This window comes from Netta rufina (assembly GCF_964035555.1).
Source record: "Netta rufina genome assembly, chromosome: 1".
In the NCBI taxonomy this organism is placed as follows: domain Eukaryota; kingdom Metazoa; phylum Chordata; class Aves; order Anseriformes; family Anatidae; genus Netta; species Netta rufina.
Window position 1 is genome coordinate 200,355,394 of NC_140123.1, and position 22,394 is coordinate 200,377,787.

The 22,394-nt window shown below is 39.4% G+C and overlaps 2 protein-coding genes across 2 annotated transcripts in view; one reads left to right on the top strand and one right to left on the bottom strand.

The window, feature by feature from the left end:
* Positions 1-20,395, bottom strand: part of CDC123 (cell division cycle 123) — a 35,239-nt gene extending 14,844 nt beyond the window's left edge. The window contains exons 1-8 of the mRNA XM_084306381.1: positions 20,263-20,395; positions 19,088-19,159; positions 16,928-16,982; positions 16,071-16,103; positions 12,498-12,593; positions 11,706-11,812; positions 3,962-4,010; positions 1,843-1,918 (exon numbers count right to left, since the gene is read on the bottom strand). Of these exons, the coding sequence (XP_084162507.1) occupies positions 1,843-1,918; positions 3,962-4,010; positions 11,706-11,812; positions 12,498-12,593; positions 16,071-16,103; positions 16,928-16,982; positions 19,088-19,159; positions 20,263-20,336 (562 nt within the window). The 5' untranslated portion in view covers positions 20,337-20,395. The remainder of the gene's footprint in view (positions 1-1,842; positions 1,919-3,961; positions 4,011-11,705; positions 11,813-12,497; positions 12,594-16,070; positions 16,104-16,927; positions 16,983-19,087; positions 19,160-20,262) is intronic.
* Positions 20,396-20,534: 139 nt separating this feature from the next.
* The window catches only part of NUDT5 (nudix hydrolase 5), a 12,412-nt gene continuing 10,552 nt past the window's right edge, over positions 20,535-22,394 (top strand). The window contains exon 1 of the mRNA XM_084293185.1: positions 20,535-20,557. The gene's annotated coding sequence lies outside the window, so the exon portion shown is untranslated. The remainder of the gene's footprint in view (positions 20,558-22,394) is intronic.

Genomic DNA, 22,394 nt, shown 5'->3' on the forward strand with positions numbered 1-22,394 from the left:
AGTATCACTCCTTTGCTTGACTGACAGGCTCATTAATTTTAAGAGCACGGGAACATATTGTGAAAAAAACTCGGAAGGGTGCTCAGAAATGCAGCTGGAGTGCTAGCTGAAAAACCCATACTGGTAGATTCCCAAGGTTTCAAAACCTACTAATGAAATGTGCAGAGCTTTTAATTAGCCAGAGTACAAATGCGCTGGGGTATTTGAAAGTAAATATCTATCACTCTCTCTCTTGATTACGGATACATACGCTCTATGATAAATCTAAAGTCAAATGTTTTAGAGGTTATTACAGCAACGTGTATCTCTGCCAGTTGTGTTCCAGCAGCAATAAACAGGACAAGATTCAGCTTTTTCCTACTTCTGAAAAGTTACATCAATACATTTAAGCAATAGTGGATTAATGGATAGTCTTCACTATTAGCGAGACAAAATCTGTTACAGAGAACTGCCACAAACCCTGCAATTGGCATGAATGGAGAGAGAACAGGAAGATGAGTGTGGAAGCACAGCCATATAAAAGGGTTTTGAGAACTGTAAGTGCTGACAGCACCTAGATTAGCAGATCCCAAAACTGAAAATGAACCTGAAACTTCCTGTGAAGCTTCACAGAACAACCAGACCAAGCGACAAAGGACAAGAAGTAAATTCCTAATGGTGGGACAGGATGGAGACAAATGGCTGACAGCTCCTAACAGGTTCAAAACGGCACAGCCAGTACCAGCACGCAGTCACTGTGCTGAGAAGGTGCCCGGAGAAAGAATGAGGATTAAATACCTTACATCTCTTTACCTCTGTATCATCACGTGGAATCCTGAACAGACCACGTACATGTATGTATCTTGCCTTTTGTGAATATGTAGGTATGAGAAAAAGTGCAGAAATTTGTTCTTATTTTAAAGCAAAAGTCACCTTCCTTCCTATGAAGGATATTCCTTGGTTAGAGTTCAGGCAGAGTAGTTAGGGGCAGGTGTGCATCAGTCCTGTGCTATTCAAATTTCCATTCATCTTTAAAGATTCCATGGTAGACCACACCAAAAGGGAATTCAAATTGCAGAATGGTACTAAGGCTGAAATTAAACCCCTCAGTTTAAGCAGCTGTACGTGCAACTAGGTGTCTAAGCTCCAGTTATAGTCAGGAGAGGATAGTCAATACATCTAGAGGAGCACAATTCAGCTAAATTCACCCGAAACCTGCCTAACACACATGCTCTCGTGCAATCTGCCTGTCCTCCAGTGGTCACAGGGCTTCTGATGCATCCTCCAGCTCTTTGCATGCTGTGGACACCCTAGTTGTTCAGTGCCATTTGAAACATTCTACATCTAGTTTGTTTTGTTCTTGGTTTGTTGGTTTTTTTTCCAGAGTAATAGATCAATAGATTTTTTGCCTAAGCTATGCTCCATATAATGCAAATTCAGACACCTGTGGACACATTCTGACCTCCACAACTTTCAGCATATAATATCCAAATTTGGTCACATTTTATCAGCAAAATACCCAACTGCCTCTGTATTCGTTCTGCAAGTTGGGTACGATTCAATAACCTCCTGGATATAAAGGAATCCCTTACAAAACAGCCTTCGGGTGAAGATTCTGAATTAGCAATTAGAATCAAGAATATTCCCGCTGTAATTTTGGACAGACTGTCATCAGGCCTTCAAATACCGTGAAGAGAGAAAATTGGCATGACACATTTTAAATTAGAGAAAGAAGAGAAACATTAATTCCCTGAAATGAAAGCAATAAGGAAGAAACGTCTTCAGATTTAGCACCAATCCAAGTAATCGGAGAAACTCGTTATGAACTTCATCTAATAATTTCATCACTAAGACAATTCTCACCAATAAGCTTGTTTTCCTTGACAAAGCATCTGAATTCTGCACCAGGGATTAGTTCGCACCATTTGCGAAGAACAAGCTACAAAGGGAAACAAATGACAGAGTATTGTTTCAGAACGGTCATTTTTTGTCAACACGCATAGCTTGTAGATCTTCCAACAGTTTGGCTGTAAGACAACCTCTGACATTAATTCAGATACAAGAAAACAGAACAATCTTAACTCACAGTTCATATGGTTATCTTAGGAAATACTTCAAAGCAATTTGACTTAACACTAATTTATACATAATGAGAATGTACAAAAAGAAATTGTCCTAATAGACTAATTTACCACTTAGAGCCCTCTTTTATGAAGCCCAACATATCTCAACACTGGTGGCCAGAAAAAAAAAAAAAAAAAATCAATGTCTCCTCCTTCCACATTTGGAGCACTCGGTGTCAGTATACATTCTTAGAGTTCCGTGTTTCAAGACCCTTGAATACATCTGCTGTGTTCATAAGCCCTCTGCCCCCAGCACTGACTCCCTAAGACAGTCACCACAACTTATCAAAAAGTGTCTTTTCATAGCTTTCTATGGCTACCTGAAGGAAGGAGGCAGACACTTTTTTCTAACTCATCTACCATTAAATTTTACCTCAGCCCAGATTTATATTATGTTAATTATTTATGCGTATTCTCAAATTTTCTCTCTCTTTTGGCTGCAAGGCCAAGCAACACTACCGAGCCCTTGGCAGTAGGATGAGAAGTTGAAGTTGTAAGAAGAAAGGTTCAGACTGGTCACAGGAAGAAACCTTTTCACCATGAGGACAGGCCAGCATTGGAATAGCCCCCTCACAGAGGTGGCCCAGCCTCCATCCACTGATGTTTTCAAGACCAGATTTGAGAAAACACCAAGCAACCCAAATTGATCTCAGTTTACCCAGCTTTGAGCATGAGAATGGATTGGAGAACTACAGAGGTCTCTTCTCACCTTAATTATCCTGTGCTTTTCCTCTTTGTCCGGTATTTAAATGAGAAATTATTTATGAAACAACTTCCAAGTTACATTAATGATACAGCACGGAAGACAAAAAGTCCTGCTGTACAGCACAACAAATCTGTCATGGAATTGGCAGAAGTGGCTCTCTAGTAAAAAGAGCTGATGAACAGAATTAAATTTAACCAACTCAACCTCTATTCTGGTACACACCCAAGCGCAATTCTGCAATGCCTTTGGAGGTACAAACTGGTTCAGATAAGGACGTGAGATAGAAATAGTAACCAAACTATTATTGCCAATAGGACAGAATGCCTGGTAATTAAAGCATCTATCTGGCACTTCATCAAGTTTCTGCTTTTCCTAAGCTGAAGCATTCAGATGGATCCATTCTTTGGAGGGCTCAGTTACTGCTCACGGGTCCTGGAAACTCCCAACACCTATCAACTGCAGTAGAAAAACCTCAGTAATCAAAGGTGACACTCCTAAATACAATGTAAACATGAAACTGCTGCAAGTTTCAGAGGCCTGTCTTTAAAGCACATTAAGATAGTGCTTCAAAACACGAGGTGCATTCGCTTTTCTAAAGCCCTTTAAGACCATGGGATGATGACGAATGTTATTTTTACATTAAAATTAGAGGTATGAGTAGACGCCATCATAAAACCGACAGCACCACAAGAAGAGTTTAAAGCATTATTAATATCTAACTCACTAACTTACCATTTTAATGCAGGAACAAGTGTATATAACAAGATCTGATAGACCATCTCAGTTCTTAGCAAACAGCTACAAGCCCCAGCCACTACAGCCAGCTTCTCTCTCAGCCGTGATGTCCACAAGAAGCACATTACAGAGAATATATGATTTTGAGCTACCGAGCTTGTCTTTCCTGGCAAAACCTGACAGACCCTACAGGGAACTGCAAGGAAGCTTCAAAAGTCTGCACTGAGCTCATCTCTGACCTGTAGCTAAATGAACTCCTTGTGACCTGTACTTCTTCACCAGACTTCCCCCACACTGCCCAAGCAACACAATTAAAACAAACAACAAAAAGTATTGTGGGCACACGCCCAAGTACAAGTGGCAGCCTGCCCGTGCGTAATTCACTTAAATTACCTAGAAGTCATACAAAGAGTCTTACCTCATAGTCTAAGGAAGGGTCAGGGGAATCATCAGTACAGTGAATAAATCTGGAAAATAAGTCACAGGCATCAAAATCTGCTTTTACATACAAGATTTTAGCGATAGAGAGGAAAATTAACCCCAAAACGTTAATCACAAAAGATACAGATAAATTACCTCTAAGATGTATAAAGCAGGTAATTTCCGAATGGCAGTAACAAATCTCCTTTCCACAATTACCATGAAAAAAAAAAAAAAAAACATCTTTTTTGATCTAGTGTAATTTGGAAGTGCTTAATGGACAGGGACTTGGCTAGTGTAAGTGCTTATTCACTGTTAAGTCCTTTGTTTGATTCGACAGCGCTGCTCCTTTTCTCTTTATTGTTATGTTGCCATCATCGTATTCTCCAAGAACCAGATAAACATTAAAAGTACAAAGGAAAACATGCTGCAATGAAACTTGATTAGGTTGTTGAAGTTTAACTTCCTAAACCAGATAACTGAGAGGCATCACTCTATCTTACAGCAGCTCAGGATTATTTTCATTTCTGTGAAAAAGGGATGCAAAACAGTGCCACTCAACACTTCTGATTCCACAGCATGGTATTCTTCTAAATTAAGAGCCTTAAGAAATGCTCTTAGAAATCTCCTGAGAGTGGGAATAAACAAAACTATTTCCATAACTGCAAGCAGATGCCAAGGTTTTGTTCCCTGCGAGTAGCTCACTCTCTGTGCCACCATTCAGCAACTACCAAGAATGGAGGCAGCTATATCCAAGACAACTTCTATGTACGTTTTTGTTGCTATACAGCAAATCTTGCAATAAATCCCGTAACTGTCCAAGGGAATTATCGGAAGAACATGCATTTTCCTTCCAGGCAGACTCCCTGACCTTATTGGCAAACGACTTTGATGCGCAGAAGAACTGTGTAAAGGGTCAGTGCTGAGCACTAAGGATAAACACAGCCATTTAAGACATCTCCTTTTGGCACTCAGCTCAGTTAAGCAATCCAGAAGTCTCACATCTCTTCACATCTCTCCTACAAGCGCTGCATCGCAAGACACGGCTGCCCAATGTCTCTGCTCTTCATAAGAAATGCAATGCTTTGCTTAGGACACGGCTGCCCAGCCTTCAGTTTGAAGCAAAGAGCTATCATCACAGTTTTCTCAGCATGCTGCCAGAAGAAATAAGTTTTTAGATTAGGCTTTAATATCCACCACACAGAGAAGAGAAGGGTGATAGCAGGCATGCTTTCCAGAAGTACCGTAATCAAACCGATCGTATAAATCTGTAAGCCTATGTAAACAGATAACTTCCTTCAGCTACAGTTTATATCCCAGCAATTTAAGATCTGTCAAGGCAATAGAAACACTCCTAAGTGCCTGCAGTTTTGCTAGACTCAAAATTCCTCCATTACGATCGTATCTGCTTACCGTGCTCAAGAAAATATTCCCCACACACCAACATAATCATAAACTAGAGGTAAAAAGGCAGCTGAAGTCCAACACACGGTTCTGTAGCCCCTGCATTATCTTTTCAGGGTCTTCCATGTTTGAAATGGGGCTATCTATAATCTGCTCCATTCCAGTAGGATGCAGACTTTGCCATTTAGCAAAAAAAAAAATCAAAGTTATCTCCTGTTCAACCCGCAAATATTTTAGGTGGGGGCTAAGTGGGGAAAGATATTCTCTCTTTCCTTGCCATCTTATATCTTTTACCAACTTATTCTAGCATTAACTGCTTGGACACGGCTGAATTCATCCGTTACTTACAGCATTCTGAACATCAGAGATAGAAAGCTAGCCAGGGTTTCTTTAACTTGCATCCTATTCAGGTTTTCAGGTAGCTGAAAGAGCATTCAGAGGGACTCAAGGACCACAAAACAGAAAGATCTCCCAGCTCCCTTTTCAAAAGCGTTTGACAATTAGAATTTTAAACACTAGGAAGGTGAAGGAATTAAACTTCATTGCTTGTGCTGTGGTCAACAGCTTGCCTACAGATTTGTACTTAGATGGCAACAAGAAAAGGATCAAGGTCTCTTACTTGTAGCAGATGTTAATCTCTAAATGCCTACGCGTGACAACAGGACACACCATGTGAAGCTGTTATGCAGTTCAGCTTGCACCACAGAGACAAGTGATTTGAGGTTTGTGAGATCTCTGGTACCTATCCTGCTATAAAAACCATCAACTCATTCGCCAATAGCTGAGATTATTATTCACAGAATGAGCTATTACAGGTATAATGAGACTTGTAAAAGTCATTTTGTACCAGACAGTTCCCCTGCTACTGTCTCATAGCTTATTTTCAAACCTTAATAAAATAAAATAAGTCCAGTTTCTAACAGCAAGAAATACTCAACTTTAAGGACCACAAGCAAATACGAATTCAGGCACCACTTGAAAGAGGATTTTGAACTATACGCACTGTAAATTCCTAGGAAAAATGGGAGTGTATGTAAAAAGTATCAAAGGCCTTATTTTCCACATGAGATAATGTGGAACTGTTTACCTTGAAATAGGCCATATTGAAGTCTAAACCAACAGCTACCATTCTTACAAAAAGTATCCTGATCGCCAAGTCACATCTTTATGAGCCAACACTGCCTCCTACGTTCTGTTAGGAGAACACAGTCTCAGAAAGAACTTTGTAACTTCCTATTAAAAAACAAAAAGGATAGTTTAACTGAATCAAGTTTAGATGCAGGCAGAAACAGAGTAAATATTAAGCCTCGACTATTTTTCAGTCTCCTCTCAGAGAATGAAAATTGGAAAGAAAACAGAACAGACTGAGAATAAGAGGCAGAAGAAACACACCCAACCTGCACCTCCTGGATCGGGTTCCTCCAAGGAGATTTTGTCATATCTGACTCTTTGAGTCAGGCATTTCATCGCTCAAAAGCGAGCTTTCATGCCATGAGCGTTTGGGTAAAGCAGAGAACTTTGTGGTTCTACATCTTAAAGAGTTAAGTCTGATTTCAAAAATAAAGTCTGAGTGCTATCTTAAAGGAAAAAAAAAACGTACTGCTTAATTTCAAAGCCTTGTTTCAGTGTCCTTATGAGCTAAACCTTACTTCACAACAGACTTTCTCAACTGCTCTGAGAAACAGGCACTCAGATGTAGGGCTTAAAAAGCCCTCCTATAAAATCCTGTATAGGAAAAGTGCATCCCCCCTCACGTTCCTTTGTGTCTTGCACATTAATGCATTTGGAAGCTTGGCTCGCTGGGAGCTGTTTCACCTGCTCCTTTAACCTAGTAGTCATTCCCTAACTACTAAAGGCCTTGCAGGTGATCCCTTCCCTCTATTTCACTTACAAAGTAGCATCCTGGGCCCAGGCAGGGTTCAGTGGCTACCCCTGGACTCTTCACCTCTCTAACAACCTTTCCAAAAAGGTTTTAGGAGTGAACATTTCTAAGCAACTGGTCCACGGGACAAGTTGGTCCAATAAAATACTGAAAACTTGTTTACAACAGTTTGAATGTGCTCAGCAGAAAACAGCACCTTCTGGCACCTAACTGCCCCTCCATGCCAGGGCAAAGGGCAGTCCCTGCAGGGAACATCTTTTGCATCAGGTTGCTTTTGGACAAGGTTGAATTTACAGGATTTCTTATTTCATCTCTACAGTAATGATTGATAAACAGCCAGAAAAATAGGAATGCTGTAGGCTTCAACATCCCAATAGTGACACCTGCAGATTTAAAATGCTCAGCACTGCAGAATAGGAACGATCTCCAAAATTCAACAAAAATTTCCAAAGTTTACATCATGCTTTTTAGCAACAACAAGCTTATCTTATAATTGAAAGGGCATTATCATATCACTAGAACTATTACTACTATTTTTAGCTGTCTGAAGGTGAGTATTCAAATCTTAACAAAACATAGCCAAACACTCTAATAACGAACAAGAAAGCTACTTACTAAAACAATACACTCAACAGGATTTCAAAGGAATTTTTGTTCAAAAGAGGAGCGTTAATCGTTTAACAGAAATCCCAATTAGAAAGGGGGTTCTTTTATCACATATCCACATTAAGTTTTTGAAATCCTAGATTAAGAAATGAAAAGTTAAGGGTCACACCACCACCAAGTTTTCTGCAAACTCAGCTAAGTAAAATGCAATGCTTACTTGAAGCAGAAACCACATCAGCTACAGTAACAAGCACATTGCTCTGAAGTCTTTGCTAATTTATTCCTGTTCCAAGAGGAAAGTTAATTCATTATTCTGAGCTTGAAACCTAACAAGTGTCAACACCATGAGAAAATCCAAACACTTAAATAGTTAAAGCTTATCTCGTCACATATCTGCAGTTCAGGCCATATTTTCTGATGGTTTGTATTGAAGTATTGCGTAGCTGAAATTTTCTCAGAACTTGAGCCAGTTGAGAATTACAGCAAGGGCAGTTCTCTGACCTGACCAACGTATAGATCAGTATCAGATAAACAGACAGGAAACAGAAGAGGAAGAAAGAAGCATAAGAAGTGCTTTAAGTCCCACATCACTGGCAGAGTTGCATTAAGAAACGGATCTTCAAATTGCCAGTGTGAAGCTTTCATATTACACCTTAGGAAATGGATTTTTAAATTAATACCATTGAACAAGAGAAAAAAAAAAATAAATATATATGTGTGTGTGTGTGTGTGTGTATACACATTTCAGCTGTTACTTATGCAGGACAAGAAACTTTTAGACCACACTGAATATTAATGAAAGAAGCAGAAATACATTGCTTTTATCCCTTCTCCTCCCTCTGACTAGCTCTGAGTTGGGTACGTTTCCAATTTTCATTTGTTCAGTACTTCAGGTTCTTATGCCAACTGCATTTCCAGTTTCTGCTTGCTAAGGACGAGGGAACTGGCAGCTGATTAATAGAATAACTAAGACCACCTCTGTGATTCAGCAGTAATAATTTCTGTGTTCGGATGGGGACATTTTGTATGAATAACTTAGCAATTTAGAAATACCACGCACACATTTGTCCATAATATGTGCTATCTTCAGGTACAACACACTCATAAAATATAAGGTATGCAGAAACTGAAGTGTTTTTACACTTTATGTTCACCTTGTCACATACACAACTTGCATGCAGTATTCATGAATTTGAGTGGATGTGCAAGGCAGCATTGCCCATATTAACTCTACCATAACAAAACATCAAAGGCTGTTCTGGAGAGAAAAACAAAACAAAAAAAAACACTGATTTTGTACCAACATTACTTTAGACTTGATGGGAACGGAAATAAATACAATACTTCTCAAATGAAACTTCCCTTTAACTGTTAGGCTAGGTGATAAACCCATGCTCACGACACAAGGTTGGTTTATTTGCTACTCAAATGTTGAGCTGCATTATCCAACTGCATCCATCTTAACCCTCTGGAAAGGAGCACAAATGGACTGAACTAGTGCAACTTCTAACCTCCTGCCTTTCTGCTAGAGGTTACTTCTCCCCCAGCAAATCAGTGGAGAGAACATACCTGCTACAGGCTGCTCAGCCACTACCGCTCTTTGTCTGGTGTGAATTTAAGGTGAAATTACTGATGGTTCAAGTTATCACCCATGCTGTGAAATTTCACAACAGAGGAACACATTCACTGCCTCCCCTCTAAGTTGGTGCTGTCTGCAGCGGGCAAGCTGAATAAGCTGAGGCATTAAACTTTCCCTGATATGAGATAAAACTCAAGAGAAACGCACCAATTTAGATCTCAGTCATCAAACCGACTCATTCTACCATACAAACAGCATAACCTAAGAGCACAAGACCACGCACATATACATCCCCAGCTGCCACACCTTTTAATCAAACAGTGCTTGATAAATATTTGATTGTGTCCCAAACTCATTAGAATATGGCTATCCAAATAGGAATTCTCCATGGAGCTTGGGGTAGTTTTTTCTCAACTTCTTTATGCATGGGGACAGTAGAATACAAAGAAAAAGTATTCATATTCACAAAGGGCTTGATATAAAGCGTACAGATATTTTCAGACCCACACAACTTAGTCCTAAAAGCAGCTACAACAAAGGTCACATTAAATGTAAGTGTTCAACCCTTGTAGCCAACTGTCCTCAGGACACCTGGCTAAGTGGCCTGGCCCCCCATTAGCAGAAATCATGAAGAAGAGCTCCTTAGTAAGGCATCAAAGTTTCCTGAGAATCAATACAAACTGAACTCTGAATTGCAGACTGCAGACTTCTCATCTCCCGCAGCCCATTCATTCTTTACGGTCCCAGAACTTCAAATTCTCAGTCCTTAAAACTGTTTCCCTTCTCCAATATGCTTTTCAAACCATCATTACACTCCACCATCTCCTCCTTAATTTCTCACTCTCCTCCCCTTTACCTCATCATATTGTACATTAGATATACTGCAAAATCTATCATCAGAACGGGACTGACAACACTGTTAGCACTACATAAATGCAGAGATAAGGATGAAGATACTGTTACCTACTCATTTTTTTAAATGCACCAACAAACTGGGAACAAAAGTGCTATTAGAGTTGCAGGAATAAAAAGGAAGGCAGTTGCATGGCATTAATATAATTGGTTTCACGTTTTAGACAACACAATTCTTACTGGTTCATAAGCTACTTAAGACAGGACTGTTATGTTTGGTACGCCTCTACAAAGCACCTAGAACAAGGCCCCTGCCTTTGAGTCAGTCTCCTACATATTGTAGTAACATAAATAAGCATTGAATAACTACTGGAAAACAATCTCTCATGTTGAGGCATGGATTGCCCTCTCTCTTTGAAATTGTGTTGTTTTTCTTTCTTTTAAATTAAAAATAATAGTAGTCATAAGAAGAACATTAAATTTCAACAATTGTGTTTTCTTCCAGAAAGCCAGTATTTTAGAAATTAGTTACACAAATCAGATCCAGTTACCACAGGAGGAAACTGTTCCTATACAATTGAATATTCCCTTTACGTATGCAGATATAATAAATACCAAGCATATTGCATTTATAAAACTTTAACTATTATCCTTAGTCACAGTTCCTGGAGTGCAGGAACTTCAGGAGCTTCAAGATCTTGGATTCTCAAGGAGCTCTATCAATACTTCAGAAGTCTCAGGTTCCTTCTAGGCAGCCACAAACTTTAATGTGTCCAAAATTGTAAGGGACATGGAAAAGTCATGCTGTATTACCATGAAAACTGGCAGTCACAAGCTAACTATCAAGAAGTGCAAAGAAAGGTGGGATGGAAAAGAAAAAAAAAAAAGTAACATTAAAATACCATTTGCCTTGGAAATCAACTCAATAAAAATGGACTTAGTCTATAGTGTCATTTCACACGCAGCATTTCAATATGACATCTCTGTGTTTTGTTTTTCACTATGTATATAAAAGAGATAATTAAGAATAAAATAAAGCTTGCTTCTCTATTGTTGATTGTAACTAGGTAAACAATTCTGCTTTACTAGAAAAATTCACTTACAGTTAAGTAACACTGAATATAATTTGCCTCACAATCCTCTGCACTAAGTTGAGCCTGGAATTTATTTCTGTGTGGTGCAAAGACAAAGATGAAGGAGAAAAGAGATGGGGTAAGTTTCAAAGAACTAACTTCCTACTGCTCTTGAAATCCGTTTGATTCACAAATTTTAGACATAAATAAGAATCTTTGTATCAGGTATTTGATGTTCTTCTGCAGTAAAGAGTGAGATCTTTCACAGGAACTGAAAAGTTACTCTCTGTGTTTTGTTCTTTTTTGACGGGGTAAGAATAAGATTCTCTGTTAGAAGTCTACTTACGGCTGAGTGAGGTCACGAGTAATGAAGTCTGAACTTTTGAAGAGGAGGAAGATGTCGCTAAGAGCTTTACATTTCAGTGAGCTATTCATTGCTATCCAGTAGGCATCCTAAAGAGGAAGAAATACATCCAAAAATTATCTTTTCTAGCAGGATCTAGTAAAGATAAAGCTACAAGATACAAGCTACAGATCTATCAGATCAAAATATTATGCAACATTGGATATACATGCAGAAAATGATTTTTGGATTTTGAGGCAAGCTTCATCTGCTGTTACAAGGATGTAGAATAGCTGTTCCTTTTCTTATGAATAGTATGCTGCAAAAATCCATTTGAAAACTAAGGTTTTGCTTCCAGGTATTTTCCTGGAATGCTTGAACACTAATTTTCCTTGTGACCATGATACAAAGTCATTTAAGGGTATCCATCCTTAAGATAGAGTCTTAACTCTATTTTAGACTCTATTTTTTTTCTCTTAATCCAAGGCAAAGTTTTCAACAAATACCCTAAATGAGGACAGTCTGACCACCAGACAGTTATCTATAACAATGACGTAGGGGGGTTGTATAACAGAGACAGAGCTGTTTTGCTTCAGGCTGACCAAGCAGCGTACCATTTAGCTCTAATCCACCAGAACAACTTGCTATATCAAACCTCACTGTCATCTATCACTCCTTTCTTTATCAGAACCCCTGGTCTCCTCTACTTTCCAATGCATTAAGATAAACCAAAAATAAAAGTAAAAATCTGTGTGATAGCATCTGTAAAAAAATTTTAGGAGTCAGCATTCTTACCCTTGGAGCACTCCAGTTAAGCTTAGGAAAAACACTACCGCCCAAGGAACTTATTGCTTCTTCAACTTTAGCTGTAAACTCAGGAAACTCTGGTGCCTTAACAAAGAACAAGAAAAAAACAAAACAATGTCATTACATGTAATAATAAATAAAGTGCATCCATTGTAAAAATTAAGATTAGCTTTTAAAATTCTTAAAAATTAGAAATGCATATCATAGAAAGAATAAACTTGTCCAAAAAAAATAGTAAACTTGTCCACTACAGACGTAATGCATTGGTAGAAACAAATCTCTTAAGAATCAATTATGACATTCTTTCCAAAGTATTTATTTCCAACGTATTTATGTATTATATATTAGTATTTTTATTTACAAAGTATTTCTAGTAATACTTTAAATAAGGACTTAAAGTGGCTCTTTAATAATATATGCTAACTTGCATCCTTGCATCAAAACACACTGGAAAGCCACACATTGCACCAGAAAACTTTGACTTGTAAAGGATATTGTAAATATTGTGAAGGGGGAAAAAACTCATCAAGAAGCTATAAATTCCACTCCTAATGTGGCACAAAGGTCAGCACTGACTGCTGACCTTTAAAAAAACTATGAAACTATTTCAGACATATGTCAAGGATTTACGGATTTATAGCGACCAGTATGTAAGAGCACCATTTCCACCTGTATTTATAAATGCAACCCATCTAGGCTAAAGCTAACCGATCTCTGAAACTAAGCCCTCACAGCCACACAAGTGGTCAAAAAAAAGTTTATTTTGTCATCTCCTTTTGGCAGCCCCTCACAAAACAGACTTAAAAAAAAAAAAAAAAAAAGTGCAGTGTCCTAGACTGAACTTCAAACTTTCTGAATCCTTCCTTACTTTTTCAGGTGTAGTTTCCCATGGAGACCAGGTAATGTACCAAAAAGGCTCTTATTTTATTTTTGGAGCTTCAGTCAATTCTAGAAATCATTGCTGCAAGAAGAGAAACTCTTCGTGCAGAGCATTCTGATCCCATCTCTTCTTTTGACAGGAGTGACACTACATATATAATACCAGTGCATACAAAACCTCCCTAGGGAAATGTTACCTTCATGTCATTTGATTAATACAGGTGAAGAAACATTACACAAGAAGATAGCTCTAAGGCAGCATAAATAAGCTGAATTCCAACTTTTACTGAATTATAAACATTTAACTTTGCAATCATCAATATTAACACATTTGTTTAAACACAATTTTCTATAATCCTATACTTTTCCAAATTTGTGAACAGCTTAAATTTAAAAAAGTCTGTTTCTAGATCCTATTTGTAGAACGGAGATGATACTTTCTACAACAAATATGTTAACAGAGTGTTCTGAAACAGAAACTTTCACAGAAGTAGGATTCTCATTCCAGAGAAATATTTTATGTTTAAAAAATAAATTAATGACAAAGTAAAATTTCTGTTGTCTCTTGACTCTCCCTTCACATCTGGATCAAAATAATCTTGTGAACTATGGATTTCCTTCCTTGAGACATGTCTCTTGACATATAATATTATTTTCCTGGGCTATTCTGTGGTTCTAGCTCTAATTTCTCTTCAGAATACAGAAGGGGCAAGTGAAACAAGTTCTACCTGATGACTCAGGCAGGTCATCAAATTGAAATAATCAGTCACAGCCCACCTTACTGCTCCCTGAACAAAGAAACCAGTGGAGAAACCAGTTATAACCCAGGATTAATCGTTAGCAAGACAGGCTGGGGGTGAACACAGAGCTGCATTCTCCAGCCTCTCTGCTATTCTTTACACATTATGTTCCCCAGAGTGTCCCTGTCCAGCTTGCACATAGCTACTTGATCTGTTCCTACGTTCTGCAGTAACTCCAGGTGCAGCTCCCCACCTTTCTGCTTTCTGTACAGGCTGTTTCTTCTTCTTCATCACTGCCAGAGTGGTAACAAGCAACACTTAAAAGCACAAGACTGTTCTCATTCTTTCCCTACCCTCAGAGCAGCCCCTTGTTTTCAGGTAGAGAAAATGTATTTGCCAAGGCACCTTTAGGGCTATCACCTTCCAAACTTATGAGGAGGTACAGAGCACATTGTGAAATCCCACTTCTGGACTCTTTGTATGACCAAATGTGGCCTTATTTTTGTTGTAAAGAGCCACAGGCTCAAACCATGTTCAAAATCAAACATTTTAAAAGTGCCAGGTTAGATGAAAGATGAGGTCCAGCCAGTCTCTGAACAAAAGCCGCCCTGGAAGCCAAAACATCCCTCTTCTCCCTCTACCATTTCATCGCTGGGCATCACCTTATATGTATGGAATATCCCTGAGGACAATCTGGGTCAGCTGTCCTGGCTTTGTCCCCTCCCTTACTCTTGCCCACGCCTGGCCCTGCTGCTGGAGAAAAGGGGCACAGTAAAGTCTTGACACTATGTAAGGACTGCTCAGCAATAGCCAAAATGTTTACATTATGAGTACTGTTTTAGCCACAAATCCAAAACACAGCACCCAAGGGAGAGCTATGCAGAAAGGAAACTCCATCACAGCCAGTCCCAGTAAAACTGGAGTTGTAAAGCTGCACTGCACACACAGTTCACAATCCTTACCTAGGTAACCTGGAATCACCTGTACCTTTCCAGTGGCTATCATATCTTGATTAAGGATTTTTTTTTTTTTACTGTGTTGTACACTATGATAAAACCCAGTTCAAAAATCTGGGATTTCTTCTTTAGCAAGATAGAACAACGTGACTTTTGCAAAAAAATAAGATGAATACCAAAATCCCTGCTCCGAATTACAATCTAAGGCAGATATTTGAACTGAAGCTATTAAAACATACAAAGTTGGCAATGTATTAGTCTTAAAATCTATGCTTTAAGTTCTACCATACATACAACTCAAAGAAAGTGATATGGCACCCAATCCAACGTGAGCAATTCAACACCACATTGAACACTGAGGAGCTAACAGGACTGAAGCAGTAGTATCAGTGGTAGACAAGTGGTGCAGGTATATTAACTCTGACAATGACAGTTGTCAGAAATAAACAATGACAGTTTCCAAAAAATTTTAAAAAAAGAAGCAATACAGAATCGTACCCATCATGATGCCAATTCTAAACTGGGCACAGCACAAGGAGAGTATAAAGACAGGAAAAAGGGGAAAAACAGTAATGGAAAAAAAAGGTACTTGGGAGGAAATAATGGCAAAGGTGTAAGAGAAGAGCTGTGAAAACTGAGCTGCAGGGGCTTCATTTCTTCTGCATCCAGCCTGATTAAGTAATTGGGAGATATTCAAAGCGGTGAAAATGAAAGACAGCTATATTTAGAGCCATCCTTCAGTTCATTTCCTATAGTCTAACAAGTGTGTGATTGTTGGGGATGAAGAAAAGAAGCATTTTATTTTTAGTTAAATAAAATTAAGCCAGCAAAACAACATTTTTAAGGTTACAGGTATCTATACTGCCATCTGTCTAGAACAGTTTGAAAATGCTAACTACAATGGATATCTCTAACTGGTGAGAAGTTCCTGTCACAAGGTTTCAGGAAGAATACTGCTGACATAAACCCACGTGTTGGGACCTTACCTTAAGCGTCGTGGTATTCTCATCATCTGACCACTGTTAAACATAAGAACAAATCAAAGGTCACTGCTTTCCTGTGACATCCATTATGATTTTATTTATAATTATTATGAATTTATCTATAATACTGGAAACTATAGAGCTTCCTACAACATGTCATCATTGCCCTGATTTTTCTCCAGCATGATACCATTATCCTCTAATTATTATGGTTATAAATTAACACAGAAAAAAATGCATATATCCAGCCAAAGTACTATTGTAAAGTACGGATACAAGACAACACCTGTATATTTTAACTGTGATTTCTATTGCAGACTTGTGCATTTCAGAACTCAATGGAGTCTTCCCAATCTAAACCTTGTTTGCACCTCCCTTACTTCCATCCTTAGACCCACAATCCACTAATGTTACTTATATTTCTCATCTTTTTTGCACCTTCTGTCACCTTGCATTTATAACATTTTTCAGTTTTTTATTTCTGGAATACCCCTCAGAGGCCTTACAGACTTTCATTGTTTCTTGAAGTAACTTCTCCTAATTTTTCGGGACATAAAACCATCTTAATTTCATTTCCAACATCCTTCAACATTCCTTGGTTCCTTGGTCATTATTAGAAATATAATTATCAAGAAATTAAAAAAAAAAAAAAAAAAAAAAAGTTGTGTGTGAAAAAGCAAACATTTTAAGCCTTCCTTGGCATCATGTTTGTGTTGTCAATCATGATGTTTGTCAATTTTTTTCAGGGCAAACAGTGTGTGATTATTATTTTGGTGAAGTACTAGCCTCACCTATAAAGCATGCAGAAATATTCATGTTTTTCTCCAGACACTCAACATTAACTTGTGTTTTACACTGACCTGTATTTCCTCTGCATCGTCACTCCCTTCTTGAGCATGAATTGGCGGATCTTCTCTAAACCAAAAAAAGTAATAGGAAAAAAAAATTGAGCACCAGAGTTTGACTTGATCATATATATTACACTTTCACAGCATCTACCAGCTGTTGATCTCAAAATGTTTTCATAAGAAGATTAAGCCCCAAACCCCTGGCAGAGAAAATCAGAGCACGCCAATATAGAATAACTAAAGAAAAAACTCCCTGGCATTAGACTTGAGCCCTACCCAAAACACTTTGATTCTTTCCAATTAGCGGATCACGTCCTGCTCTGAAAAGACCATAATTTAAGCTTTTCAACACCTTATTAATCATTCTCTTAATTTGTGCTACTGGGTGAGTATTGTAAAGTTAGAAACTTTAAAAAAAAAGAAAGATCAACTTAGATTATGCTTTGCCTCCACACTCTTTCCACGTAAAACTTTATAAAACTTGTTTGAAATGCTGACTTGTGTATTTCAGGTTCTGAAAATAAAACTTCCTCACACTCCACACACACAAAAAGAGGATCCTACTGAAAGTGATTACATGGCCATTGACGTTTTCTTGGGAAGCTCCTTTTTCTCCACGGATGAGATCTGCTCTTGCAAACATTAGCATACGTGGAGGAAAATACTTGGCTGCAAGTATTCCCTTTACGTTTTACATTACTTTTCAAGTTATTTGGCCAATGTAACTGAGCATGAAGATCTTTTAAGGTAGAAGACCCAGCTCTTGAAAAAGGCAAGTCAGCATAGCAAACAGGGTAAGCTCAAATGTACATCCTTACAACTAGGTACTGATAGCAAAAAGTCAATTCTTCAACAAGCTACATTTCTGCAGTTCCTTAATGCACCTCCACAGGGATCAAATTGTCAATTCAGTTTTTGAGATACAGAGCTCAGATAGTGGCTCACTGAGGTTTAAAATTGATGTTGGCCTTGACTGTAGGAAGATCACATTGACTTCTAGCTAAGAAAGTTCAACTTAATAGAAAAACTGGGTTTTAAATTGGACTTTTAAATTAGAACTACCTTAATATAATTTAATTCAATTATAAAGCTGTCCATTTTTCCACTGAAGACAGCAGAAATTGTTCATATGTAATAGCTGTGAACTCACGTCCTCAGTTTTAATTTTTCTGAAGTCTGATTACAAATTAAATGGCTGTTGTTAAATAGATTACCAAATTCTGCAGAAACAGGTGACAGTATTGCTTCTTAACCAAATTAGTTTAAAAAAAAAAAAAAACACACAAACATTTCTGACCTTTCATCTCTACAAGGTGTTTAAACAGCTTCAATTTTGTACAGATTGATTCCTGAGAAATTAGGCCTAGCTCCCTTATATCCACAGTCTAATTGGTTGCCCTGTGAGAGTCAAACTACCCATCAGGAAATGACGAAGTGTGGACTGTATTCTGAGCCTGATCATTAGCAAGATATATTTGTGCAATAATCATTTTACAAGGAAGACATATGGTGAGATTCTAAGGAGAAAGCAAAGAACAAAGCTTGGATTCACATCAACTGTTTTTCACTGGTACCTATCTCACTCTTCTACATCCAAAATCTTGGCATAGGTATACATACAGTACATTCAGCCTCTTCGTAGGCACTGACTGTATGTAAACAAATGATTATATAACCTCAATAATCAGTAAGATTTTTGTACTTGGTTTATATTATTGAAAATTAAACTCAAGTAATGACATTTCACCCCTGAATAAGGCTGCAGGCATGGAAATGTTGTGGCACTGTTCAAGCCACTTAACTGGAACTAACTGTACCAAGGCAACCAAATACAAATCATCAGGCTGTACACTAAATCCTGAGAGACTAGGAGACTCTGCAAGGAAATAAATAATAATAATAATAATAAACAACTTTTTATTTTGAAAATAAAAGAATCAATTGAGCACATTGCATGGATTTTAGGAGCTGTTTTAGGCACTAGCAAGTCAAGCTTTGCTGACAGCAACAGTCTGCCCACGCACATGTTCATACAGTATGAGGTTGACTGCAGCCAGACTGGTCAAACATACAAAACTCCTTATGCAAATTATAATACATATGAATACAAAATACTATTGTGATTATAAAATAGTATTAATACTTGCACGGTGGAAGGGAAACACACTTTACCTTCCAGAAACCACAAGCGTCCCATCATCCAGCAGGTATTCTTTCACATTATCTGGGAGGGGAAGTATAACACTGGAAAAAACAAGAGAATGAGTTCAGTAATTTATTATTAATATAACTTGCTAAAATAATAAAGAGTAGAATATAAACAATGGTTTTTAAATGGAACAGACCTCAATATCAGTATGTTTTATTCTCTAATACTGTAAACAAGACAGGTTTCTCTTTCTCCCCTCCCATCTTTCCCAAAATGCAACTCTCTTTTTCCTTCCAGGGAAGTAAAGGAGAAAGAGACAACAATCTCAGACAAAATGCACAGAAATACTCCACTCCTTCAAACTTCCAAGAAATTCAAAGACTGCATGTGGCCAGTGAGAAGAGGGGTAATGTGTTATTCAAAACAAACACTTCCCTTCTAAAACCCAAACCAAAATTTGCCTTTATCACTTGAATGTTCCAAAAAATATATGACTACAGCTAAATTGACCAAGAACCTACACTGGCTAAACACTAAAATGTGTAAAGATTAAATGTTTTGGTTACCAAATGCCTGATGTCACAGCTTTCTGACCCACCAGGGCACCTTTCTCGAGTTTGACTGCCCTGAGCCGCTGGTGGGCCTCATAACCCCTGGGTAACCTGCAGCAGCACCTCAGCAACCACAGAAGCTGCTACTTTTTCCAAAAATAAAAATAAAAAACAGGAACTTGAAGTTAACCACTTGGTTTGAGGGCACTCAGCCTGTTTTTTTTTTTGAGCAACCAAGCGGGCACAAGGTGGGATGCAGACAGCCTGGGGTCCCACCAGAGCACACCATGGAGATCACCAGCACTCAGCCTGCACCTCGGCCCTCCCAGAGCAGCTCCCTGGGGTGGATATCGAAGGCTCCAGCTCCTGGGGCAGCCCCTGGAGCCTCGATGGAGCCCCCTGTGCTTCCTCCCAGCCATCATTGCCCCACGCAGGCCCTTATTTCTCACCCAGCCCGGCCCCAAACACCCTTCCCCGGGTCTAACCAAGCTCTCAACCTCACCCACAGGGCCACAGCCAGCCTCACAGAGGCTCCCCCAGCCTCCAAACCCACACTACCCCTCACATCGCCCCACGTATCGCCCTACACACCGCCCCACACCCCCCTCCCGACGCCGCCCCACAGGGGCTCCCCCGACCCCACGCACCTACGGATGGTGACGGTCCTGAACAGCGGGTACCACACGGAGAAACAGCAGTGCGCTACCTGCTCCTTCTTCATCCTCCCCTCAGCCCGGCAAGGCACTGCCCGACCCGTTTCGGCCCCTTTTCTCCCCAAAAGGCTCCCTTTCCGCCCGGAACCTCCCCTCCGTTCCCGGAGCCGCCCGGGCCGGCATCGGCGGCGCACCCGACCCGGCCCCGCCTCAGCCGCCGCCATCTCGTCAGCGCCACCCGGCCGTGGCCCCGGTTCCCCGGCTCCCCTCCTGCCGCCGGGCACAGCTCGTACGTGGGGTTTTTCTGCGGGGTCACCCGCTGGGGACGGCGTCCAGACGCCCTTTCATCCCTTTCCTTAAGTATTTCGCCGGGAGCCGCGGAATTACCCACGGAAATGTGGGTGTTTTTTTTAAGCCCTCCGGTTCTGCTCTGCCTTCGAGCCCTTCCTCGGTCCCGCTCGGTGCTCTCCGTGCTCAGTTCCATGTTCCCCTATTTCCTCTGATCCTTATGATTTTAATTCACCCTCCTCTGCCCCTCAGGGGAGGCTGGCAGCAACACACGGGTGCTGCTAACCCTCTTCTGCTTGCACAAAGCTGTCTTTCTCTTCCCTTTTTTCTTCTCTTCTACGTGGCAGGAATCCGTTACTTCTCCATAGTCTATTCACTTCTGAGTGAGTGGGTCGTCCATACTGCTGAAATTAAACAAAAATTAAAATTAGACAAAAAATTAAACAAAAATTAGGACAAAAATTAAATGTTTTCCTTCCCTTTTCCCCTCCTCTTAACTTCTAATCAGTTGATTTTGGTGCACGAATCGTGTTGCTGAAATACAGACGAACTTCAGTGCAACCTGGTGACAAGCCGGTGAATAAAAGTCTTCCCAAACTTCAGCGATGTGTGCTTTGAGCACGTATCTTAGCACTCTGCTGGATAAATTGTGCATAAAACACCCGCCAGTGCCCCTTTTGCACATTATGTGGAAGGGATCCTGTCTCTTGTTTGAGCTTAATCTTGCCTTGGGACACTGTTGCTGAGCTTCTTTTAAATCCGGTTGGAGTCATTTGGGATGTGTAGCTTGGATCAGATAATTCCCTCTGAAAAGAGGTTTAGAAAAGCTAATCCATCTATTGTGACTTGAAGAGGTTAACTTAACGCCTGGCTCTGTAAGCTCATTCACTGGCCCCACTTGGTTTTAGATCTTAACTTTCGGGAAGGATAATGTAGGAACTGATGTCAGAAGGTTGGATATTCCCTTCTAAGGAAACCACTCAATAAAAGAATAAGCAATGGCCATAAAGTTATACCTTTTATAGACTGTATGACTTTTTTAGGTTGGAATTTGAGCCATACATGAGGCAAATGGAACGAGTAGCACAATTTGCCAGCAGTATCCAGGGATACTAACCATGAAAGTCATCAGAGAAGGTAGAAGTGGGACAACCTTTTTTTTTTTTTTCTATAATTTATAGTTCAAATAGTGTTGATTCATACTAAGAAGGCTAGTAAATGTGGACATTTTGATGTATTCTTAAAGTTCTACTAATAATTATTAAGTATTTAAATTCACGGACTTCATGTAAGTGGAAGTCACGTAATCAGGTTCCTGGCTACTGTGCCAGCAGCTTTATGTTTTTTGACTCAAATGATCCAGTGGTAGATGTATGAGAAAACCTTCCTGTCCAAGGGCTGTGAGGTTTCTGTTCTGAAACCTAACACAGAGCTTTACCTTGCAGCTGTAGATTTAATTGTCAGTCGCCACTAATGTTAGTGACATAGGAGCTGTGTTGCCTTTGTCTGAGCAGCTTTGACTAATGTGGGATACTAGACCTGAAGCCTTCAATTAGCCATGTGGTGTTTCAGCTTTGTAACTGCAGAAATTTTCGATTCTACACAGTCAGTTGAATTTGGAAAAAAATATTTTTTTGGTAGAACTTTTTAAAATGTCGCTTATATATAGTGTTATTGCACCCACTAGTGGAGAAGATCTTCAGTACAGAACCCGAGATGGATGAGTCTCATTTTCACTTAGTGCACATTTCGTGCTATTTCAAACTGAAGCCATCTTCAATAATTCCTTGTAATTTTAGTCACAAATCATCCTTGAATCTGTCACTGCAGGAGAGAGC